This window comes from Diadema antillarum, unplaced genomic scaffold (genome assembly GCF_040938485.1).
Source record: "Diadema antillarum isolate AM-2024a unplaced genomic scaffold, OU_Dant_1.0 seq00001926_RagTag, whole genome shotgun sequence".
Classification (NCBI taxonomy): Eukaryota; Metazoa; Echinodermata; class Echinoidea; order Diadematoida; family Diadematidae; genus Diadema; species Diadema antillarum.
Window position 1 is genome coordinate 112,804 of NW_027272589.1, and position 27,843 is coordinate 140,646.

Below are 27,843 nucleotides of genomic sequence, written 5' to 3' on the forward strand. Positions count from 1 at the left end.
GCACTACAAATTAAAACAAAAACATCTCTTCAAGGATAATTCTTATGGACGGTTTCATGACGCATGCGTCAGCCTATGGGATGGTGTCTTGTGATAGCTCCGAGAAACGTCAAAAGAGGGAGCGCTTTACTTGCAGCAAAGATATTGTCACTTGCCCGAAATATTGAGGTGCAATCTGATTCGTCGAAAGTGCGCTGTGTCTGAGAGTGGATGAGCCTGCGAAACAGTCGCTTATCATTGAGTCAACGAGCCACAGAGTGAGAGCGGTGTTGCCACACTTTTTATTTACTGGATGGGCATAGCTTGTGAAGATCGATGGTGGCGCTTATGGCCTCTCTGTCGTCTGCTTGTAGCTAATGGACCCTTGTTGCCTGGACGCATTAAGGATATCGCTGGTGATTTGAGCTTGCATATCTCGTAGTCGCATATTTCTACTGTCTACTTAAATGGAATTCGGAGGCAGAGGACGCAGAATACTGAGCGGACTCTAAAATGAGGTCCCAATCGAACTCTCTGGCCGACAGAGCGGCGAGCTCGGTGAAATTCTTCGTGGTGGTTTGCACCTACTTCGCAGTTTTCTCACTGTTTGTTGTTGGATATCAGGTTGCTGCCGTGAGGGAGCGAGCTGAGAAAGGGGACAGTCGGCGTGATAGGCAAGATGAAGCGGACAGGCGCGAAGTGCCCTCACGGAGAGGTTCCCCGGGCCAAGATGAGACGGCATGCGCCCAGAACCCGCCCCAGCAACAGGTTCCACCACCGCAACAGTTCTTACCCGGATGGGTGCCCGTCAACAACATCCACGTAATGTATCGCCCCACCGGAAGTGTTAATAAACCAGCCATTAGCACTGCCGTTCGTACCGTTTGAAGTGCTAATTTCACATACTAGTAGCATTGATGAAGTTAGTTTTGATAAAACTAAAGTATAAACTAAAGTAAGAGAATGACATAGGGCCGAATGCATAAAACAAGCCATTGCTTGTAAGCAATTGCTTCAAGCAAAAGCACAAGCTCGTCTAGCAAAAGGTCTAGCTCAAGCAATTGCTTAAATCCATATGCATAATCTTTTGCTTATGCCAATACCTTTTGCTTGTCCCGCACAAGCAATTGCTTGAGATTTCAACAAAAGGGATGTCACGCCTGTGCGAACACAAGAACAAAGGCGAGTGTAGCAGCATGTATTTGAAAGGGCATGTGTGTGTGGAAACGTTTCCTGACATAGCAGAAGAGCTATGAAATGCACACACAGACACACACACACACATCTATACACACACACGTATTACTGGCTGACTCCCATCACTGCAGCTTACAGCAGCCCGGATCTGCCAGATCGCACGTGGAGAGAGGTCTCCTCGCTCTCCACTGAAGTCAGACATCCTACCTGTTTTTCATCACATTTTGCGTGCTAACCACTGGACATTCCCCTTGTTGAAATGAAAAAGTTTCTTACACTACTTATGAGTAATTTCTTGTAAATTTATACCACTCCTTCACAAGTGTGGTCTTTCTTTCATGAATATGAAAATGATACTTAAAAGGGAACGTTCCGGTTAAGCAAAAGCTCAAGCTCATTTTACAGAGCTTCGAAAATCGTAAGCAATTGCTAGCAAGAACTAGCAAATGGTATGTTTTATGCATACGTTTTTAAGCAAATGCTTGGTCTCTAAGCAATTGCTTGCGGGCAACAAGCAATAGCTTGTGCTTGCTAGCAAAAGCTTCTGCTTGCAAGCAATTGCTCGTTTTTATGCATACGGATTCGAGTAAAAGGCTAGCACAAGCAATTGCTAGCGTTTATGCATTCGGCCCATAGTATCTTAAACATTAACGGACAAGTCCACCTTCATATACATAAAGATTAAGAGAATGCAGCAATATTATTAGATCACATCAGTGAACGTTTGAGGAAAATTGGACAATCTGTTCAAAAGTTACGAATATTTTAAGTATCTGCGCAGTCACTGCTGGAAGAGAAGACTACTACATTATGATGTCACATGCGTATAAGGAAAATAAAAAGAGAATTTCACAAAACTTTACTTTTTGAATAAAGTGCACACTTTCTTCGACTTGCTATTGCGCGTATGTTAAGGGTAATATTATTCCCCCTGCCTTCTGAAAGAGAGAAGTCGAGTGTTCTTTTGTTATGGGAGAAAAATGAAAATATGTTGAATTTTCTTTATTCTTTCTTTATATCGTTGTACTCATGTGACATCACAAGCTATACTAGTCTTTTCATCCAGCCGTGACTGAGCAGAAACTTCAAAAATTCATAACTTTTTAACGGATTGTCCGATTTTGCTCAAACTCTCACTGTTGTGTTCTACTAATATTGCTGCATTCACTCAACCCACATGTCTATGAAGGTGAACTTGTCCTTCAAAGAAAGAAAGCCACGAAAGCTCTGCCTTAATTTTCATACTACCCTGTTGTATATTTTCATAACAAAGTAATGTTTTGTCAATAAGACGAGGTGATAATTTATTCGTTTTACAAGTCTTTTAAAGATCCACACAGGAATCTTCTATAGAAGTCCGTTTCCGACGTGAAATCATGGAGGAGAACTTACATCCTCAGCATTTTGTTTTGTACTAACCTGGCAATGATAATACTTTGCACCAATCTTTGTTGTTGGTTGTTGTACTTTTTATGTCGATAAATTATTATTACAATTCTGATGCATATCCTTTGAAAATGCAGTTTCATTTTAAGGATACCAATATCGTTGGTCAAGGTTGGTGTGATACACAATTTTAAGTTGACCGTTAAAGTTCATCCATAAGGGTTCGTCGGACGGAACACGTAAACTGTTTTGAGATTCTCTTGAGAGTGCCCTAGGTATATTGATGGTCCACTGCAGCATTTGTATTTACGCTAGATATTTGTTGAAGAAACATTTAAAGGCGCAGACTCCTCCAAGAGAGTTGTCCCTTGAATACCTGGTGAAAAATGTGAGTCTTATTGAGTGAGGCTTTGAAGTGATTCGGTTTGTCAACTTCACGGAAAAAAGATGGGAGGGAGTTCCACATAGGCGATGAGGCGTGTAATAGGAATCTGGACACTTAAAGGCCAGATGAACGATATTGATACTTGACAAAAGAAAAAAAAAACCCTCACTCGGTTTTCCAGGCAAGTGATCAGACGGTGATGTTAGCTCGTATATAGATCACTCTCTGTTCCAGTACCATATGTCACAAAAAAAAAAATACAACGGGACCCTCCACAACGATAACTTTAGAAATAGTGGATCAATCGAAATTCGATTTCGTGGTAAACTAACTTATCATCCATATCATACAGCAAACCCCATCCGATATACTTTAGTGGTCGAAGAGAAATGAGGATTTTTTTTGAGAGCATGTCAGAAATGCCTTTTCTCCAAGTTCTGTCCATTGTGTTCACACATATGCAGTTCCAAGAGCATCGAAGTGCTTAACTTGGAAGAAACAGACAAATAACATGCTTTACAACGATCCACATATTTCTCTTTGACCACTTAACCAAAATGAATGTGGTTTTCTGCTAAATGTAGGTAAGATGTTATCCTGAAATGGAATCCTGCCAGTTTAATCATATTGGAAGTTATCAATGCGGAAATGCGATTTTTTTTTTTTTTTTTAGGGGGGGGGGGGGAGGGACATACAGGATATACACCACAAAGTGTCTGAGCTATCATAAGAAGGTCTCCTCTGACACTGAGATGATACAAACCACCAGAATTTTGCATAGATATGACATCAGGAAGTCTGCATCATCATCATCATTACTTTTAACGTTAGCTTTTTGCCTGTTTGCAATTGGGAAGATGCTATTTTAGTAAACGGCTGTTTCAGGGGGAAGGTCGTTTGTTTCTGGAGCGGATAGTGTGCATCCTGTCTTGGAAAGGGTTTCAGTCTTGTCTCCATGAATATCGGAAGTTGCGTGAGATCACGGGGTTATCTTCCTTGTTTTATCCCTTGTCATTATTATCTTTTTAATCTTATCATGGTTTTTTTTAAACTTTGAGGTCTCTGTCATCCCCTCAACCAAGTTAAGATGATTATATTTTAAAAAAAAAATCTGAACAGAATTATTGTTCATGATTGCGAATGAAGTTGATACAAACTGTGACAACCATTGATGATAAAAATATTGCACGTTTATTTCGATATTTCGCTGTTTTATAAGATGGAAGTGATAACATTGTAAATATTGTGTATCGCTGTCTTTTAACCGACTCCAGAAAATAAGAAAGATGAAAATACTAGTGGCATTAGACTCATCCGTTTTGAATTAAGTGGTTATGGGCTGATACCCAATGTTCAAACTCAAAACTCGTAACGGAAATGATTAAATAATAGCAAAGTGTGATTTCATAGTGGAGGCATAATTATTTAACCTTGCGCGGGATTAAATTGTTATTTTCTTTTTGTATTTAGTTGAGAATCATTATACAGTTTTATCAACGTTAGCAAGTTAACAGTAAAACAAAGCTCCACGACAAACCTTTTTAAATCATGTCTTTTCTTAAAGTGAACTTGAACATGGCGTGGGATGCATACGCTCCTGTCAATGGGCTCTATGTAGGCCTCTCTTAAAAATGTACCATCCTATAGTAGGGTCCCCCATCCTTTCTTCCTTTCTCGCTCTCTCTATTTTCCCAATCAGAGAACTTTGACTTCTTGCATTAAGGACTAAGCTTGGCACGTTTGATGGTTATACGATAAACATAAGACATTGAATTTTGTTGATGCTGAATTTTCGCTGAGTTCATGTCTCTTTCTCTCCTTCGCTCTCTGTCCCTGTCCTTACAAAAGAAAGAAACCAAACAAACAAACACCCAAGCACAGCACACAAATTAATGTGTAAGACATCGAATTCGATTTCCACGCTATCCGCCTGAGAGCTTACTTTGCAAATCAAGGTACCGGTATTCAGATTGTATCAAGATTTGCTGATTGCATGGGAACCCAATCAAATTTCCTTGATTTTGCTTGCCGCGATATGGACGGACCATCCGACAGCCCCTGCACAAGACATTCCGAGGGGGAATAATCAGGGGCCTCCTAATTCTCCTATTACAAAAAGGGAAAAACTCAACGACATTGAAAACATGTTCCCGCTTCGCTTATCGCAGGTTGGCAGTCCCGCGCAGACAAATTGCTCCGCGCTGGAGGAGCTGGTCGCCATGGCAACGAGACAGAGGGAGCTGTCGAAGAGAATCTTGGCGAGTCTGGAAAGCATCCCCAGAAAACCGGGTGAGTGTGCTCTTCTTTGCGAAAGTGTGCTGATTGCTGATGCCAACTATATGTACTAACTCAGACAATACAAACAAACAAACAAACAAACAAACAAACAAACAAACAAACAGTCAAACACACGAAAGAACCATGTCGTTCCCCTTTCGAGGCTTTCATGATCTACGACAATCATTAATTTGGATGTTTCTTTGAAATTTAACGTTCTTCATCATGTTTCTCTTTCATTCAAATTCCCTCTTTTCTGTAATGGGTGGTATTTATGAAGATGTTCACGCGGTAGCTTTAAAGTAGTTACACCAAACCAAAATATCACTTGGAAAAGAAAAAAACACACACAACAACAACATCATCAACAACAACAACAACCAAACATGCTAACAAACACTCAAATTTTCGAAACACCAACTCAGGGTTTTATGACGCAATTTTGTTTTTCCTTTTTTTTTTTTCAGCGACCACCCTCGAAAGCTACCACCATGTCATTTTACACAGACACCGTTTAACGGGAAGCAACCAAAGTTCAACCATAGAATTGCTCCATGATGGGTCAATCATTGTGATTAACCTGTCGACTGCCCCTGTGTAATCATGTTAAGCTACATTTCTACCCACTGCAAAGTCCTTAACAGAATAGAAATGGCTTTGTAGATAAGTTAATGCGCTCGAGTAAGATGCCACTTTCTCTATATCAGTAATAAACGATCGTCTTTGTGGCTTACTACAGGATTTAATCATGTGATCTGCTCGTACTTACGTGACAATCATAAGGGTAATTTGCAAGTTCTTGAGCGATTTTATGCGTTTTTAATTGACTTCAAGTTCAACAAGGAATGTAATATCAAGGTCTAACAAATCACAACACGTCAAATAGCTGCAGTACATGGCATAGAGACCACGGCGAATCAACCCACGTGACCTCTGAAGGGGGCCCCCAAAGAGTTTCGATATCTGTTATATTATTATTATAAAAACCTGTCATATTGTTCCACACTGAAGATTATCGAAATACTTTCGAACATGAACAACGATCATTGAGTACGAGTTCTTTTACGTGCTTGTCGTACAAATGATTGTTGAAGGCCGTGTCACACCAGCCTTGCGTGCGACTTGCAAAGAACAATTCTGACTACCCGGAGGTCCCCGTAGATATCCGCACATGACAGTACCTAGCATGTATCTCAAAAGTAGTCGCCCGGAGGTGTGCACGCATATTTTTTTACCCGCAACCGTGTTAAGGCCCTGTCACACCTTTCCGGGCAAGCTACTCGGGCTTGTTACGTTTAGGGATTTTCTAGCATACCGGACATTCCTGAGGGCGGAAAAGGATTTGTGCGAGTCACGCATGTGTCTTACTTGCTGGACGCGTTATACTTGCGAGTATACTGTGTGACCTTTGTACCAGTCGCGTGGGGGCTGACAACTTAGTGAAGGAATTCCTCTAATGGAATGGCTGAAATCTCACAGAATTTCATTATCTTGGCTGCATACGGAACTGCGAAGTACCTGCGTGGGAATTGCCTGGGAAGTACTGCCGCTAAGGGTCTCCTACTGGCGTTCTGCGTGGACCTCTACGGGCATTCCCGCGACTCACCCGGAAAAAGTTTTGGTCATGCTCAAAACTTGGCTGCGGTTAAATCGGACTTGCGTGAGCACCTCCGGGCAACTACGCGCTAGATACTGTCAGGTGCGGACCAACTGCGGACAGCTCCTTGGAGTAAATTTGTTTCCCCGCAAGTCAAGCCGCAGAAGTTCCCCCGTACGGTATGACAAGGCATGAATGAAAATTGCAAACATTCTTGTTCGCCCGCTGAAAATCTTCTACGTGCTGGAAACTACCTCCTCGCCACAAGCCCGCGTTATGGTGTGACACGGCCTTGACATTATGTGTGCGTGTGTGTATGAGTGTGTGTGTGCGTGTGCGTTTTACAAACGTTCGTTTTGTGGGAATTACCACAGAGAGTAGACTTAGTGTCCGATAACACAGTCTGTCTTACTCCAAGTAGTCTACATAGGATAACGTGTGACACATCATTGAAGAGTTTACCAACGAATGTGTCCCACTGATAGACATTGCTGATTCAGATTAAAATATCAGGGTTTCGTTGTACCCCTAATTTAACCCTTACCCTAACCCACCTCCCCTTTCCAGAGATTTCAGAAGAGAAGAATAGTTTTATTGTTGTCTAGTCTCATTTCATGGTTGTTCGCGTCTAAATGTATTTATCTGTTAATCTATTTTTCAGTTGGCTTCAAGTTCATGTTCAAGTTCGAATTTATATCGTTTTTCCACAATAAAGTAATATGAACATAAATCTCATTTTCTTGAGTGACAGAAATAATGCATGTAAAGTACAAAGAAAACAACAATAACGGGAAAAACTAACAGTATCAAAACATTGAAATTGTTGCAGAGGTAACGAAAATGAAAGAATTGTCAGTATGCACTGTGTGAAAAAACAAACTTCTTCCAGACTTCTTCCTCTTTTTTTTTTGTTACGATGCTTCAATCTATCTTTCCATTGATGAAGGTTATACATCAACTTTATTTTGACCACTTTTGTTTCTTTTTACTACTATGTATAATTACTATAAGGTTCTTCAATTATGGTAAAGTCTTTTCATTCTACAATGTTCATTTTACCTTATTTTTTGTTATCAGAGGAAGTGAAAACATATATATTTTGTCGAAAAATGAAATAAACTTTGAAATTGAAATTCAAATTGAATATATACTGTGCCAAAAATACAGACTAAAAAAAAGTTCATGTATGGGGTCCGAGTTCGGAGGTAATGACATTATTTTTTTTTCTTATGTATACGACACTGTAAGTAAAACAGATCCAAATATTAGGTTTTGTTCTTCATTTATTTTTGAACGTGCTGTTTGTTCTTTGTGAAACCATTTTAGTTTACAGTGACACTCTGTTTATTGAAGCGAACATTAGTTGGAATCGAACTATACGCTTAAATGTGTTTGCTTTCTTTCCTTTCTTTTTGTTGAGTTGTAAGGACCAAGCATAAACCAAACGGACGCTTTTATGCGCTAGCATTTTAGCAGCTGCCAACTGTTTTATTACTGTTTATTCATGATAAACAAGGTTGTATACAAAATGATCAAGTCGGAGTTTCGGTAGGCCTGCATTGTGTATCATGAGTTGCAAATGTTATCCATCCACTCATCTGTGTTGATGTAATATCCAGCCCAGTTCGTGACACGGATTGGAGAAATCGAAAGCTGAGCTCAGAAAGCACGTCAAGCACTGGTAGCTTTCATCTGGTTGTACGTGCAGCATCAATGAGGTTGATGAACTTTGAACATTGTTAGCATACTGACGGGGAGGGCGCTACCGCTAACTTTGTGTTCTTGCCTTTGTTGCTTTCCTTATTGTTGTTTTCCCCCTCCAACCTCCCAACTAAACAATTTCCTGTTGTTTACTCCTGCTGTTCAATATCAGTTCAATAATCCTGTAAGTTTGCTCTGTTGTGCCGTTACAGGTATACGCGTGAGTATGTGCGTATGTGTGTGTGTGTGTGTGTGTGTGTGTGTGTGTGTGTGTGTGTGTGTGCGTAGGGGGGGGGGGCTCTATACGCCTCCCCTTCCCTATTTCTGTCCTTTTACATTCACGAGTTTGTTGTCTTCAAACTTTGCATGTCACTGTCTGATTTATGTTCCTATTTTCCTCATCGCACATGATGAAACAAACACTTAATCACGCTCGCTTCCCCTTGTTCTTGACGGTATAATCTGGTCTTGTACAGATTAAGGACTATTTATACAGCGTCATGTACCGTCATAGAGACACTGTCTGGAAAATGAGAAGAACTACAGTCCTATGTAGAATGTGATAGATTGCAAGTAACTTATTATCTTTTGCATTGCTGTAAAAGAAAAAAAAATAGCAGCAGTAAGATCGACAAGTCTTTCGACTATAATATGTACATAAATTCCATGCAAACTGTGACGTATCTTTATTTTTCTTATTTTGACGAATCGGGGTAGGGGCGGGAAGTTTATCCATTTCACATCAAATCACTATCTTAGCCAGAAGCCTGGGGAAATAGTTTAACGACTGGAAAAACTTACTTTTGAATTTATCACAAATATCACACTCACAGTAAGATATGTCTTCTCTTTGGTGAAAAGAAAAACCCCAATCCCTTGGAATACATGCCGTGGGAGCCAAAGGTACTTCCGCGAATAATAAATTGAAGTACTTTATTTATTAAGAGTCTCCCTCCCCCTTCTCATTCTATATTCCAGTGGGAATTGCATAGAGTAGAACCAGGGAGGTGGGACACTTCCGTATACGTAGGACCTGTTGCTATGCGTGAAAGAGACATCGCCTTCGTAGACAGAAGCGATGATGTATGCACGGGTATCTACAATGTGAAAAACATGCAGTGTTCAATAGATACGAATACCCGATAATGTGCGATGAAAGTACAAGTGTATATACTATCCGTGAGAAAGATTGCAAAAAATGAAGGTATGCAGCCATTCCAAAATTATGAGGGTGGTGGTGGTGGGGGGGGGGGGGGGGTTGCACATAACGTTAATGCTATGTTTATTAATACCCTGTCGACAGCCACCCTTCACGGCCCTGTCATAACCCCTTTTTAACGGAGCTACAAAAATGTGTTTATCCAAACGTCAAAGCTTAAAGAGAAACGTTATGCCATGCATTCTAGACGTCTGTATAGCTGGCGAATACACAACGATTAAATAGTTAAGCTCTTGATGAAAGTGTTAGGAAAATCGGACAATCCGTTCTAAAGTTGTCTATTCCTAAAACATTGATTATTCCATACGCCGCTTTTGTTACTCTACAATATAACGAGATGTTTATTCCAGTAAAAGTACAATATAACAGAAAATACAAACGTGCTTTCACAAAACTAACTTCCCTTGTCATTAAAAGAGTACTTTATCTTACTCTTCCGGAAATCATGGGGAGCAACATTCATTTCGTCATAACATATGACAGTAAAAAGTTGCGAAGAATGTGTGCTTTTCATCAGAAAACAGAAGATTTCGTTAATTCCTCATTTTTCTGCTTCCTCTGGGACATGACACATTGCTGCAGTGGTTCCACTAAATAGACAGAGCGACAAATGAAATAAAAAAAAAAGTTAAACAAAAAATCAAGTCTTTTGAACGAATAGTCCAATTTTATTCACAGAAATTTCAATCAAGAGGAGTGTTTTATTCCTTTTCCTGCTTCCGTAAATTCCATAAACATACTCGAGGAAACATCACCTTAAAGGAATCGTACAATTTCGGTTTGGGATGGGGCTACAGGTTTCCAATGGTTTTTAATGAGTATTATTATTTTTTTTTAGATAATGAGAAACCTCATTTTTGAAATATGAAAGAGCATACATTTCTAAAAGATATCACAGTTTATTTGATGAAAATTGGTTTTTGAAATGGCGGAGATATCCAAAACAAAGCAATCCTAATAAAAGGCGGGAACCCACCTTACATCAGGATCATATTTGTTTTAATTTGTTTTTTGGATATCTCAGCCATTTCAAAACAAATTTTTATCCAATGAAGTTTGAAATCCTCTTAGAATTGTATGCTCTTTAACATTTTCTTTAACTTGGTTTCCAAGATTCTTGCTAAAAGTTAAGGACTGCATCCTCATCTTAACCAATAATATACCATCTCTTTAACAAAGGGAGTGGTTACAAGTTATAATAGAGGTATAAGCTCCTTGGTAGAGGTGAAAGAACGCCGCACACTCTATGGCTAGTCTCCTCCAAGTTGCATATTTGCACGTACTGCCCTCTTACCCTAGTCTTCCCATCTCGACGATGGATTTTCAAACTAATCTCTTGTGCGAGTGAAACACAAATACGGGTTATTTTCTCTTGGATTAGGATGGCATTACATCTGTGCGTAAACATTTTCAAGGACTTCAGGAGGAGAGCGTTCTATTTTTTGTTTCTTCACGTTCAAGCTCATCACGTCCTAATATTTGTCATTTAAAAATGATGGATGACTTCCCTTCATTGTTTTGGATTTGCCCCCCCCCCCCCTTGCCCTGATCCCACTCATCAGCTCACGCTGATGAAATGACTTTAACAACTTATTTTCGTCTAGAGTTATAGGATAGCTGGTAAAAAAGGGAATATGTGATATATAATAATTGTAAATATATATATATATATATATATATATATATATATATATATATATATATATATATATATATATATATATATATATAATTGAGACAATAGTGAGGACAGAAGATGCTGACATAGAGGTGGATGTCCAAGTGACAGAAACTTTAATGAAGAAACCACTTCATTTCTATGCTAAAACGCTATCTCTCAAGGGTAAAATTATTTTAAGCGGCCGTCCTTACTCATTTTGCTTCTCCGATCTCTTTCAATTTCTCTTTCTTTTCTTTCTTTCTCTATGTTTTTGTTTGTCGGTCCGTCTGTCTCTTCTCTTCAGTATGTTCCAATGACAACGAGTAACATGATATCATGAGATTTTCCCCGCATATTTAGAGACACACAACTGTGACATTCCTCAGTGTTTGTATACCTAATCCGGAACATTATTTCTTGAGGTCGAGCCCGTTTGTTTTTTAAATTTATCTATTCATTTCATTTTTTTTTTTTGGGGGGGGGGGGCACGAAGCAATTCAAGATTGCGCAATCAATGTTGACGTAGGCTACTCTCCTCTTCAAATTATGGTCAGCAACATGAGAGCATGGTTGGAAGTTAAGCGCCACGATGAGAGCTAGGAACCAGCTTCCTAAAACTGTGATTTTGGTATAACGTGAGGAAAATCTCACGTTATATTCCCAAATCATTTATTTTGGTCATCGCACTTATGGGCACAAAGGCACAGAGAGAGAGAGAGAGAGGGAGAGAGAGAGAGGGGGGGGGGGGTGGTGGAGTGGGGGAGGGGATGGAGAGAGATGGAGAGAAGGCAGAGAGGGAGGGGTAGGGAGAGAGAGAGGGATGGAGGGAGAGAGAGAGAGAATGTTTAGCTTCGAACAGGAGTCTTTACTCCCACGCTATAGCACGACCTATGGAAGTCTCGCAAATTTCCAGATTACTGAAACGAGTGTGACGTGGTTTACATGCAGCCCCAACTAACATTGCTGTTTCCATGGCAACTTGCATACCTGTCAACAATATACCTTGTTACGAGGAGACAGCGTTGATGAAAGCAGAACAAAACAGAGAGGTATATAGGTGTCAACGTTTATTTGACAGGCGTTGGCACGTTTCAGAAACCACCCTGTATAAATCATCGTGTCGCCAGCTGACATCGCTGATCTGATACGTAGGATCGAAAAATCTAGATAAGAGTCGAGCCATGGAACCTTAGAGCTTGCCGTTTGGGATTTTTCTGCATCTTTCAATTAAGGACAGTGTTGACACCAGTATAAATGACGTCTGCCCCTTCTGGACACTTTCCACCTCCCGGAAATTACAGTGCAAGAAAGGTGTTCAAAAAGTTTTGTCTGAATCTGTAATAGGGCTCTCCAATCTATAAAATAATGCTTTACAAAGTCGAGGAACACCACCTGAGGAGAAACTCTTGTGATTGGCTCCTCATGAGAAAGACAGGTAGACAAAAGTCCTTGTCAGCGCCATTACAACTGGTTTGAACCAAGATCTTCAGTACAATTGACTTCAGCTGATTTTTTTTTTCCTGTTCCTGCATGGTTTCGTTTGCATTTGTTCTTTGTGCTTGGTTTGCTTATTTTATTACATATATCATTTTATTCTTACTTTTCTGTTTATTTGTTTTTAGCGGTTTAATTATTCGTAAATGTTATTCATCATTAAAGGGACATTCCCGACGATTTGATTATTAACGATTTCACAATTTCACATCATGTAGTACATAAATCAACAGCTCCATGTATAGATTTGTGGAATTTATTCTGGTTCTTGAACAGAGAAACAATACTTTGAAAAACCTTAAACAAATTACACTGAACAAGGATGATGACATAGGAGGTTCACATATTTCAGAAATGTAGCAGTGTAATTCCATTACAATACCGCTTGCTTGCGAGTTCACCTGTGTATAATCTATGCATGCGTTCTTCTTTTGTTCTGCTTCCATGAGCCCCAACTCATGCATTCTTATGGTGACTCTGCCATGTCATCATCCTTGTTCGTTGCAATTTGTTCTAAATTTTGAAAATATTCTTATTCTTCATCCCAATTGTCACAAATTCTGAAACTCTGTCCTCAGTATTTAGTAATTTATAGTTGTTCAAATGTAAAAATCTGAAAATCATTCGGAGGTCTCCTTTAATAATTATGTTCTTTTATATCTTATAATTTTATAATTTAGATGAATTCATGTATTGATTTTTGTTCCTCATGTCAGCGGAGTGAGTTTATCCAGTAATTGTATTAGCATTTGAAAGCATTCATATAAATGTAGTGTTTATTCGTCTAGTCTGCAGGAATCCCAAGTTGAACTGCGCCACCATTTGTCGGACTTAACGCAGGCTGCCTATCTAGTCGCAGACAAAGCAAGTGTAGACCCAAGAAATAAGTTTGTTTGAGGAGAAAATTAAAATGAGGAACAGGATAATAAATGTCTGACCAAATTCTGATCCGAATATCTTGCTATTTTCAAAGTTCGATGAAATGTCGAAGGTAAGACCAAGCAAACAGAGTTGACAATGACGTAACATGTGAGCTCAACTTCCATTGTTTTGTCTTGCGCATAAAATTTCATAAATTCTTCTTCGAATTATGTAACTCTGATTTTGTTGTTTTGCTGTGTGTCCAGCATTCAACGGTCCTTTTGGTACAGATGTTTTTCAGCTTTTTCCTAACACACAAATATTGCTCGAGAAAATCAGTGTATATTTGAAATGCGTGTACAACTTAACACACATAGGCACTCGCGACCTATTTCCGTGGTATATTATACGACTTTATACTAGCGACAGTATAGAATGTTTGGCCTAAAATAGCATATGGCAATAATTTTGATAAAAAGTCAGCGAGCGCAAAGTTAATTATCCCAGGGTTGTCCTTTGCACCAAAGGAAGAACTAGATAAGAACAAAAATTCTTAAAATAATTCAGGCATCTTCTACCGTCTCTAAAACAGAGAGCGAATCATTTGAAACTAATTTTAAACATGTATTACAATACACCACTCCTTGGTAGTAAAGATAAGTCCATCAAGTTATTGTCAAGTTATCTTCTCTCCCCCCCCCCCCCCCCATGCCCCACCACGTGGGGCGGGCGAGTGCAATGACCTCTTAAGGTGAAACAAACTTGTAGAGGAGGCGCCACCTGTTCGTACCCCTCACGTCCAGTGAACATACAGGTATTGACATCACCATGGAAACGAGGGCGAGCGTGTTCAACGCGCGCGACGCACTCGTCACGGAGGAAGGGCAAAACGTGCGGAAAATGAAGAGGGCTTGCTATACGTCACTGTCACTTCTGTGACTGCAATGAAAAGGAGATCAACATAGATTACCAATTACCCCATCATTATTGTTTATGCCTGTTATGGATGGATGTCTTCGAGTTTAACATAAGTGTTGCACTTCCTAATCATCGCAAAGCTTTATATATCAAGAAAATTATCTGTCTTTGGAATTCAGTTCAGGAGTACTAGTATTATAATACCTGTGGATCTTTTGTTTTTGTTGTTATTTTGATTTGTTTTATTTTTTTTATATACGAGAAGTCGTAGATCTCTGCGTCAATAGCAGTACCTACATTTATACGTGAAATATGAATACATACAAATCCTACTTATTGAAGAAAGTTGACGTAATACCGTGTTTAACAATAATATTGCTGGCACATGCAGCTGACACACAGAACGGGTAGGACGCCACCTCTCGGTCACTCAGAACGGCGCGGCGATGGGAGTGCTCAGGTTGTGGTTCATTACCGTCGAAGCACACGTACTGTGACGATGTTTTATATTAACACAGAAAACTTTCGGGTCAATGAACTTGTGTGAGAGGGCATTGATCTATCACAATCACTGGAATAATTACGGTACCACCATATGGGGGTCATGGTACGTGACGTTGGGTCCTCTTTTGTTATTGCTTCCTGCAAGAAAGAGTGTAATATACAAGGGAAGTGGGACCCCCTCCCTGAATATACCGTCTAATTGCGACTATTATGCGTTACCCACCTGCCTATACACGAAGGAAAGGAACGAACGTGACTGGCAGCAAAAGGGAAAACTGACTTTGCGCAGTTTGAACCGACCTTTCACGCCGTCATCAGCCGCTTCTTGAAAATTTCTGTGACGTCGGAGGTGGGAAAATTTATCAAAGATGGATGGGGTCGCTTTGTGCTGCCAAAACTGTTTTCGGGTTTCAGATAAACGAAAACGCGGCTTTAGTATGTCTTCATTACATGACATTTCAAGACATAAATATCATATTTACCGCTTCTATACAAGACAAGGCATGATTAACGAGACATTTTGTTTTTCTTTGGCGAGAGGGTATTCATTGGATGTGTAATTTAGGCAAGTCGAGGATTCCAAGAACTGGAACACATAACAAAATTCCGTTATTTGAAAGGCATCACACGCTACAGTTGTATGCTCCTCTTGTTTGCAATATTATTATTTCTCGAGGATATCTATATACGCCTTGATTGAAAGAGATATGAAAGAAGCATAGACTCTCAGAAGAAAAAAAAAACACCTCGAAACTATGAATGTGAATGGGAAAGAGAGAGAGAGAGAGAGAGGGGGAGAGAGAAAAGAGAAGGGGAGAGAGAGATGAGAGAAGAAAAATACTTGACCTCTCATCGCGAAACTATAGCGCGTGTTTTTGATTACCATGGAGAAGTGTCTTTTGGTGTATTATATAAGAGAGCAGACTACAAGAGCTTTGTTTTGATGAATAGTCAGGATTGAATTTTAATCAAAATATCACCTTCAACGATGAGATTGCAGAGGAGGTGGATAGACTGTACCCAAGAGTGTTAGGTTTATAAGGCAACATCCACACACTCGCAATATTTTGCACCTGAAAAATTGTGATACACGCATGATGCGTGATAAAGCTTTAAAAGGTCTGTAAAGGTTATGTTCTAGCTAGGAAGTGTTTACAACTAAGCAGGTTTCCCTTGTTCAGACATAATTTATCTCTGTCATTTCACTAGAGAATTAGAGGGAAAACAAACCTAAAGCAAAACAAAACAAAATAAAGGAAACAAGAGCTTAGATCATTTCTTATTACACATATTTCACGTGGAAACGTCGAGTATAATTATTCTCCGGCTATGCCTCTAAAGATAGGGGTGTTCCATGCGATAATGTACAAGCATGTTTCATCCTCAGCGAATGTATTCGTTTGATATAACGTTTATTATGCATGATAACTTAATTATAGACGACTTTGGTATGCTATAGGATCACCTCGTCAACGTTATAAGACTTAATCGTTGCTCCACCATTAGACATCATTGTATTATGTACATGCAACGCCTATCGTACTGGTACAGTAACTGTACTGCACAATATCAGTCAACAATCGACTATTAACGATTTCAAGTTCACTGCTTTGATGCAGTCATGAAAAAAAAAGTGAGTGCCGTACAGACGGCGTATCCATGGGCTTTTCCAATATAAAGTATAATAACGTAATCTCAAACACGCACTCAAACACAACACAAGCGTAAGGGATCGGAGAGAATAATACAATGATAGTGCTTATCTCGTGTTATTTGCCAAGGGCGCCAGAGGCAGGTTTTCTTCCTTTTTGTATACAGAGTATAGTGCGATAGAGGCTGGAAAATGCAAGTTAACCTCTCCTTCAGAACAGTATGCATGTGGGAATCACAAGGCACATAGGACAACCAAAAAAAAAAAAGCCAGAATATGAATACGTGATGATCCCCATCATTCTTCACTTTATCATTTTCACGATTGGTACATTCATCATTGTTATTATTATCTTTTGTCATCCTTACCATGGTGATGATGACGATGATGATGATGATGATGATGATGATGATGATGATGATGATGATGATGATGGTGATGGTGATGATTATGATGGTGAGGATGATGATGATGATGATGATGATGATGATGATGAGGATGATAATGAGGGTGAGGATGATGATGATGAGTAGCCTAGTAGTAGTAGAAATATAGTAGTGATAGAATAGTAGAGTAGTCCTGATTATGCAGTGGTCTCTTCAACAGACTCATCAACCGAGACAGCTCCATTCGGGATTGAAATATGTTTATGTCATACCCTTTCGGCATAGCACCTAGATCCTATACGATAAGCAGACTTTTCAATGCACGGAGTCTTCATTTTTGGGTTCAACTTCAGACTGTGCAGGACATATCTGCCTATATCTTGATCAATTCAATTATTCATCACCCTAAATCTCCACTGTTCGTAGTTATGGCGAATTTAGACCCTGAGTTATGTACTTACAAACTTATTTGAATGTACTTTCTGTAGTCATTAAAAAAAATCACCATGTTGTATTTATTTCCTTCATGCGCAACGCTTTTACAGCCTGTGTGTTATAATGCAATGCCTGCTAGAAGCACTATAGATGATGCTATTACTGCTGTTTTACGACAGTAACTAAGCTTTTACTCACTAATATCTTGTAACCATTCAAATAAACCCACACATTGTGTAGAGAGCGAGCAAAGAGAGAGAGAGAGAGAGAGAGAGAGAGAGAGAGGGAGGGAGGGAGGGAGGGAGAGAAGGAAGAGAGAGAGAGGGAGAGGGAGAGGGAGAGGGGCGTAAAAGCTGTTATTTTGACAATGATTGTGGTGGAATTAGGGGAGAAAAAAAAAACACGGAATAAAGGACAGACTTGATCATCCAAGTGTAAGCGCTGTTATGTGTGCCTAACAATCAACACGCTTCGGCTTCGATGCCGCTGAGACCAGTAATGAGCAACGATATCTTCTACCATGGCATCTCCGTATCTAAAGAGAAAATAAGCTATCCCCCGGGTATGGCAGTGATTGCCAATATTTCATGTCTTATACCCCTACAAGCGCTGTATCTATCCCTAGTGTCTTATTATACGGGGGAATGAAACTCAAATATTCAATGTCTAATTGAGTAAATTAATGCAGCCATAATATCAGCAGAACACATTAGTGAAGTTTGAGGAAAATGGGACAAACCGCCCAAAAGCTATTAATTCACAAATTTTCGGTAACTCGACTGCCAGATGAGAAGAGTACATCATCTTGGAAGTGCTGTCTTAACATAAGACAACGACTTAAAGGGGATGGCCAGTAACTGATCAGTGGGAATCAGTTGGAATGCTTGGGGATGATTGTTCCAATCCTTGTGGGATTCATTAAACAGTACATTATGTATCTATTGTTGTGTGAACACCATTTGCTTCAGAATGATCTAATGTATGTGCAGTTTAATGTTTCCAGGTTAGCATGCCTGTACAGTGACGGGGCGATCGTTAACGGCCCGAGTTGTTTTTACTGCAACTGATTGTCAATATGATCGTAAAATGAGGGTAATATTCTTCCCCTTGTCTTCTGAAAGAGTCATCGCCAAGTGCTCTTTCATTATGATGGAAAAGGGAAAATGGCTTGTGTCAAATTCTCTTGATATATATTGTCTTACTGTGACATCGCTAATGGTTGAAGTCTTTTAACTCTTCTAGCGATGGCGGGAGCGAAACCGTAACAACTCAAAAAATCATAACCTTTTTAAAGGACTGTCAGATTTTCCTCAAACTTTACTCATGTGTTCCACTGTAATTTCTCGGGGTGTTTCATCAACGTTTGTCAGCGCTAACAATTTCAGCAAAATCCTTGGTTTTGATTGGATGAGATGCTCTGGTCACTGACTGTTACTACGGTGATTGTCAGCGCTGACAAACGTTGATGAAACACCCCGAGAAATTACAGTGGAACACCTGAGTAAAGTTTGAATTCAATCAATCCACGTGTTTATCTAGATTTCATTTCCCTTTAACTATGCTCGAAAATTGAACGCAGTTAACATGTGTATTGCTATGTGATCGTCTATTTCGCGATGTGTCCGTTATTCGTCTGATTTATGGGGTATGAGGTCAAAGATCTTCTCCTACCCGTCACTTTGACTGACTCAAAAGTAAACTTTGCAGCGACCGGAAGATTCTATGTCAAATTTCTCGTCTTTTTTTCGAGTATATAAACGATAGAAACGTATAAATCCAATCTTTTAAATCTTCGTCGGGAGTTTTCATTCATCCGGTCTCGCATATTCTAAACAACATTGCAAATTCCCATTATACGCTGGAAACCTCCATGCAAGAGGGCTTTTTCTTTTGCATAAAGCCATTTTGACATAATTTTATTCCCACGTCAGGAGATGCAGTTAATAATATATTTTTTATTCGTTTATCTTTTTTCACAGGGCAAAGAATTCAATGAAAATGTATGCTTGTGATACACATTGTATAATGATTATCTTCAGGTAACAACCAGTAATTACAACCAGTGATAATGATAATGATGATGATGATGATGATGTTGATTATGATAATAATAATAATAATAATAATAATAATAATAATAATAATAATAATAATAATAATAATAATAATAACAATAATAATAACAATACTACTACTACTACTACTACTACTACTACTAATATTGATAACAATTATACAAATAATAATGATACCCCTCGTTAATACACACACACACACACACACACACACACACACACATATATATATATATATATATATATAATTTTCTCTTCTCCTTATGTAATGACTTAGATTTCGAGAAGAATGAATTTGAATGTGAACAGAAGAGATAATAAAACCTCTTCATATTTTTTTTTTCTGCAGTCTGCGAGAATTATTCACTGACAGAGAAGCTGATGCCTCGAGACTGCGCTCAAGTTATGGAACTTGGTGAAACCGCTAGCGGACGCTTTCTCATATATCCCCAGGACAACGGTGATCCTTTTTACGTGCGTTGTGACATGGACACGGACGGCGGTGGTTGGACGGTGAGTAGCTTTGTGCCACCTGATAGTTGGTTTATTAGACCCTTCATGTTGTTTGGCAAAACACAAACGAACAAACAAACAAACGAAACAAAAATCACCATAGCTGTAAGAAACAAAAACGAATAAAGAAAACTTTCTGTTTTCTGTGTGTACTGTGCATAAAAGGTGGGAGCTACATCCCTTTATGACCACTTTGTTTTGATTTGTACTAGAATATCATAGCCATTCTAAACCCAATTTTCATAGAAAAAACTTGCAATTTCTCTTAGAACTGCATGCTCTTTGAGTTAATAGTTCATATAAGTGGTTTTGTAATCATCTCGCAAGAAGACTTTAGTTAAGATCTAAATCCCTATCTCAACCAAAACTATACATCTCTTTAAGGACAAGAAAAACTGACAACTTTACCAAGGGGATGCGTGATGTCTGTTTGTTTTAAACTAAACTCTCCGAGGTATATTGATTTCGACAGAAAGGTATTTTGGCACCTAACACAGTTTCAAAGAGTAGGCCTAACCACCTCATTGCACCTCGAAGCCTCCGTCGCAAAATAAGGACCGCGAAGTATTCGATTAAGGGTTACCATGGAGTAGTTGACTTCAAGTTCGAGAATGTGACAACACTTGGAGTGTGGTACGAAAAGAGTCACGTGCTTTCTTTAGGCGGTTGCCAAGTGAGGCAATGTGGAGCACAGGTACAATAACAGAGACTTTCCAATGTGTTTTTGTCATGTCAAAACTCGCCCACTCAACGTGTTGATCCGATATTCTTTCGACTAATATTCTTCGTCCCCCCCCCACTCCCCCCCCCCCCCCCCTCCCCAGGTCATTCAAAATCGGGAAGACGGGAGTGTCACCTTCTTCCGGGACTGGAACGACTACAAGCACGGTTTCGGGAACATCAACTCCGAGCACTGGCTCGGGAATGACAAAATCCATCGCCTTTCGGCTCAGACGTACTACGTCCTACGGGTCGATCTGGAAGACTTCGAGGGCAACCGGAAGTTTGCGGAGTACGATTACTTCCGCTTGGGTGACGAGAGCACGGGGTACAAGCTCCTAATTGGGACCTACAACGGTGATGCAGGTAATTACAATACAAAAACACGTTACTCCTCAAGAAAACGTAATAGAGGTTTCATAACACACGCACGCACGCACACACGGGCTACACACACGCGCGCGCGCGTACATAAAGATAGAATTAGTAGGATTGTTTTTGTTGAAGTGACGTTTAAGGAATAAGCACAACTGGTAGCAAAGTTTGATAGATTCGAAGGAATTTATTGCGTGTTGAAGATAAACATCAATGTTTGTAGTGTTCTTGTTCTAATTTCGGTTTAGCTCGTGTACCTGTCCTGTATCTTGTTTGTTTTTTAGTCTCGTCTCTGCTGGATTTATACATTAAATTTATTTCATCCACCTTCTAAAACAATACAGATTTATGTTGACATGCATAAATGTGACAACGCATTTCTCTTGGTTTTTTTTTTTTTTGCATGTACACTGTATAATGTAATTGGTAGAACCCACAGTGAATACAAGCTTCTCTTTTTTGTTGGGTTTTCCCACCTGCATCCTCCAATCTATTCATCACCAAAAGGCCTACCTGTCAAAAGTGTAATATATTTCCTTTTTATTGCTCACTTAAGTTTATATTTTTTTAACTTTAATGCACATTTTTCGTATATGGTTCTATTTTGAGCTGTAGAAAAATACATACACAAGCACACACAAACGCACACACACACAGATGCACGTACACACAAACAAACAAAACATTGATTAATGTCTTAGTCTGACGGAGTGTGTTTCTGTATTCAGATTTTTGGTATTAATGTATGATCATCCGTTAAAGACATTATTTTTGCATCTCAACAAAAACTGGGGGGGGGGGGGGGGCTTAGGCGATGTGCGACCCTTTGAATTTTCTGAGGAAAAACAAAACAGCCCTTCTCATAGACACTGAATTATTGAGCCACCGTTTTCATTCAATCCCACATCATCTGAGCATAGCTGCGAGCATAAGATGAATTGTTATGCAGAATACATGTGTTAACTCCTCCTTTATTATTTTTTTTGTGCAAATCATTGTTTGTGTGTCTAGAAGGGAAGAAGGGGGCGAGTGGGGCGTGGTGGGGGGTGGGGTGATAGGAGGGTTTCTCTCATCCATAATGTTATTGGAGTCCGAACGTCTGCTCAGCCTATTAAATGCAAATTGAACTTATAGCCCCTCCTAACACTAGCAGGTGAAAAAATAAAACAGCTTAAAAGTGCTTCAAAATACTGAGTATAAAATGTGATGTAGGGATTAAAAAAACGTGAAAACGTTAATCAGCATTATCATTGTTAAGTATTATGTAATGTAATTTTTATTAAAAACAGTTTCTGGAATAAACCATCACCGTCACGGTTTATTGAGAAAATTTGTGATATCTCCTTACATTTGCGGCATAATTGAGATTTTTGTTTTGTGTAACATTTATTGAACTATGGTGTTTTGTGAAACATTAATATTGAATTATGAATACGCATCAAACATGATGATTTGACATTTTTTTGAGTTACTGCTCCCAATGGTAAATAGCTCACATAACTTGCGGTAAAGACCTTGAACCTGAACTCGTATATGAATATGAATGTGAATATAGATACAATTGCAAATGCGATATACACATGTAAATACATGATATGTTCATGAGGACAAATCTGTGTGTGTTTATGTTTGCAGCATTCACATCACTATTGATATACAGATATATATATATATATATATATATATATATATATATATATACTTCATATATATCTATATCTATATATATATATATATATATATATATATAATTTATATATATTGTAGTTGTTCCGCGTATTGGCAGTACTAGAAGAAGAGGAAGGATCCTCGAAAATTTGGATTATTCATTAAATCAAGATTGGCTATTAATGCATTCCCTGCATTCCTCTGTTGTGACTTTATTATTATTATTATTATTATTATTATTATTATTATTATTATTACTATTATAATTTATATATATATATATATATATACATATATATATATATAATTATATATATGTATATATGACTTTGTAATCGAATTTTGAGAATTATGATTACACTGGAGGAATGCTTTACGATGTTATTTTTTTTTATTTTGTGACAGAAGCAGAAATCAAATCAAATCAAATCCCCGTTTAACTATGTTCTACTCTCACCCATCCTTCTCTCTCTTCTTTCATTCCCTGTTCATCTGATCTCCCTACCAATCCCTCCATCATCACTCCTTGGTATCATCAAGGGGATTCTCTCGGTTACCATGGCAACAAGCAATTCGCGACTCGGGACCGCGATTCGGAGCAAGAGTGCGCCGCGTCGGCTCAGGGGGCCTGGTGGTACGACGGATGCTTCGAGAGCAACCTGAACGGGGTCTACCGGGGCCGGCCTCGCGGAGCGGACGTCACCAACATCCTCTGGGCCGCGTGGAAAGGCTATACGACGGCGCTTAAGAAGACGCAGATGAAAATACGCCCAGTTAAATAAGCGAAAGTTGAGAGCAGCCACCATAACGATTGGATTTAGACGGGATACGGGTACTGAATTTGGAAGATCACAAAAACATTATACACAATCGCGCGTTTCACATGTCATCTTTACACTGACGTAATTATCTCATTTTCTTTCTTACTTTTTGCCAATGCGTTGAAGATCGAATTAGAACATGATAGTCAATTGCATTTGTGACTCTTGTATCGACACAGTAGAAAACACGTACACGACTTGTATCAAAAATTGCAGTTAACCGCCATAAGATCGTCCCAGATCGTCTTACTTATAAGATTGATCTTTACAGTCGGATCTATAATCTTTCCAACATGAGTGTTAATGGGCTTCCTATACAAATTAAGGCGTATTATATATATATATATATATATATATATATATATATATATATATATATTGCGCACAAGGACGGAATAGAAAAAAATAAATCGTCTGCATTTGTCGCAGCTATCTTGTAGAATGCTCTCCCTTGTAATGTTCATCACGTCCTTCCTTATACTTTTTTTTTGATTTGAGAGAAAGCATTAGCGCACATCAATGTGCATTCCACGGATGCAGATGGGTTTCTTATCTTCTTTTTCTATCTTTTTAAAAACTTTTGTTGAGTTTATGCAGATATCTTGGTTTCATTAAGCGTCAACTACCAAATTTGATATTCTGACTTTGTATCTGCATGAAACATGTATATTGCTTTATTAATCACTCTCCAGTTGTATATAATATAATATAACTTGATATGTGTAACTAATGTACATGAGTGTATGTTAGATGTATCATGATGTATAGTTTAATCCATGTGAAACTGCAGTGTGGTTTTGGAAAACAGTTTTGTACAACTGAATGGGCTAAACCTGCAGGATAATGATTATAAAAAACAAAAATAAATGAATGAATAATAATCATTATGTATGTATATTGTAAATATTGCATTGGGCTACTGACTGACAGACAGGCTGACGCGACAGTTGCCACAAATCTATTCTGCTGCCGCTTATTCACACAATCGTTGTAATCTCCGGACAGTCGTGGTTGTGTTTAAAGGGGATGGCTAGTAACTGATCAGTGGGAATCAGTGGGAATGCTGGGGGATGACTGTTCCAATTCTTATGGGATTCATTTAAGAGTACATTATATATCTATTGTTGTGTGAAAAATATTTCCTTCAGAACGGTCTCATTTTCAAGTGATGTGCAGTTTAATGCCCCGTCACTGTACAGGCATGCTGTCCTGGAAACATTAAACTGCACATTACTTGAATATAAGACCATTCTGAAGCAAATAATTTTCACACAACAATAGATATATAATGTACTCTTAAATGAATCCCACAAGGATTGGAACAACCATTCCCCAAGCATTCCCACTGATTCCCACTGATCAGTTACTAGCCATCCCCTTTAAGGTCGGAAGACATCGTACAGCGGCACTCAGAATAATCCCCAAGATGTCAATGACGACGATGACGTAAGAAAAAGGGAAGACAGAAGGTGTCCTCAGAACTTAATTTGCCTCCCCAGAGAGGCAGACAGCTAGGCGTGTGATGAAAACTTGCAACTGACATTTTCAACATTCACCGTTCTTCATTTTCTTGGAAAATAGACAATGTATTGCTGGATTTTATTTCACGACGATAATCCTCTAAAGTAAAAAAAAAAAGAGGCGAAAACAAAAGAAAGAAAGAAAGAAAGAAAAGAAACGAAAAGAAAAGAAAGCTATTATACGCATGAGCGTGATAGCTGCTTAGCCAAGGAACCCAAGTCGTCCAACGCGGGAGGAGGGACGTCATTAGCATCTTTAATCGTTAATAGCGTCGAGAATCAAGATCTCGCTGCTCTACGTCACTGCGCAGTGCAGGATGTGAGGAACAATTTGTATGAGTTTGAGTTTATTTCATTCATAACAACATTATACATAGTGGTAATTTAACAGTGACACCTATTAGAAGGTACGTGTTTGTCAACACACACACACACACACACACACACACACACACACACACACACACTCAAACGCGTACACACCCATTAAATATATATAAAGTGGGATGATGCTGATATTTTTACTGGACGCTTTTGTCATCTTGGGAAGAATGATGCTGGCTGGTGGTAGATGCTTTCGACCTCAGATCTTCGTCAGCTTCGTCGTTGCCAAGTATGTTCTGAAGTTGTTAATTCATGCTGAAACAATACTCAGTGTATCATGTTCATTACTCCATATGATTTTTTTTATGTTCAAAACCTCTATTCCATTTTGTATAAACAGACGATAAAGCTGACGAAGACCCGAGGTCGAAAGCTTCTACCACCAGCCGGCATCGTGCGACATCTTCTGTCTTCATAGTTCCATATATATATATATATATATATATATATATATATATATATATATATGTATGTATGTATGATGTGAAGCGGGCTTGGCCTCGTACGTGGTGGGTACTGCATCATTGGTATATGTGTGACGGAAGGAAAACTTGCAGTATAGACGTTGCTATTTTGCTTTTATGTTATGTCTCATCAAGCCCTTGAAAAAGGCTAGTGAAATAGCCGAAAGCTCGGGGAATAAAGGCAAGACTGAACATCACTGCAACGTCTATACTGCAAGTTTTCCTTCCGTCACATATATATACATATATATATATATATATATATATATATATATATATATATACATGCATTTACTAATTCATTATTCATTTACTATATATATATATATATATATATATATATATATATATATATATATATATATATATATATAAGCTGTATACATACACACCAACATTTATGATAAAAAGTATATTAAACCTGACCCATCACCGTGAAAGCCTGCAGGGAAAAAGCCTCATGAATATTACTACTTATTTTCAGCTTTGTTCTAGACATATCGCACCAGAATGTGCAAATCGAACAGAAAATCGGTTAAAGGGACTGTACAGCACTGGTGGAGGTGAGGATTCAGCTTGTAACGTTTTGCGACATATTTAGAAATCACTGTATGAAATGTTAAAGAGCATACAATTCTAAGGGGAATCAAAAGTCTACTTGATGAAAATCGGTTTTGAAATGACTGAGATATCTAAAAACAAGGTAAAACAAACAGATCGTAATAAAAGTCGTGGCAATGTCAATTTTACTAGGATCGCTTTTTTGGATGTCTCAGCCATTTCAAGGCAAATTTTCATCTTAATGTTGAATCCTTCTGAAATTACATGCTCTTTCATATTTCATAAGAGGTTTCTCATTATCTCACGAAAAAAAGAGAATTATGAACCTGAATCCTTACCTCAACCAACACTGTAGAGTCCTTTTAAGATAAACATAATTACAAATCTTGTCGTTAGAAGATTTCTTTTGAGGAATGGCGTGTAAGATCCCTCAGAACCATCACAATATCGACGAGATTATGTCTTTCCTTATCATGTTAAACGTGATTCCGTATGGTAATAATGCAGGTATTAATGACTTAAGAAAGAAGAAGATTCCTTCAAAAAGTGCTGTGCAATTTAATGGACAAGAGTACACCATGATATCATCACTTCAAAAAGATAATGATAGTAAAGTAAAAGAGTTTCACATAACTAAATCCTTCCTATTTTTTCTCCTACGCTCCGATATGTAAAACTCACACTAATTATCAATAATGACATTTTGCGTATCCATGAAAAGTCAAAGTCTAACGGGCAGATCTATTGTTTGCATTCTTTCTAAATAGATTTTCAAATTCTCCAAATTTGACCTGGAATGGGGTGATAAAGGAAAAATCATGAAAATGTATGCAGCATAATGTGTATCATCATGTCTTATATCATGTACATGCTAATATATGGCAACTTCGCTAAGATAATAACTACGTCATTATACAACATCAAACAAGATATTAAGTTCGTACGTCAATCGCCTCTATGGTTCAGGTCTATGAGATATATATCAGCATCATTATATACCGGCGTGTTATACAAATGTCAGCGGTAGAAAATTGCTTCAGAATCTTTTCAAGTTCAAGATGCCATTCAGTACTTACAGGTCTACTGTAGTGG

General features: G+C 38.6%; 1 protein-coding gene across 1 annotated transcript; it reads left to right on the forward strand.

Moving 5' to 3' along the window:
- Positions 1–503: 503 nt before the first annotated feature.
- LOC139713210 (ficolin-2-like) lies at positions 504–24,031 on the forward strand. Its single transcript, XM_071624956.1, has 5 exons — positions 504–801; positions 5,116–5,236; positions 20,075–20,238; positions 21,063–21,324; positions 23,542–24,031. The coding sequence occupies exons 2-5, from the start codon at positions 5,167–5,169 to the stop codon at positions 23,781–23,783; spliced, it is 738 nt and encodes a 245-aa protein (XP_071481057.1). The 5' UTR covers positions 504–801; positions 5,116–5,166; the 3' UTR covers positions 23,784–24,031.
- Positions 24,032–27,843: the final 3,812 nt, after the last annotated feature.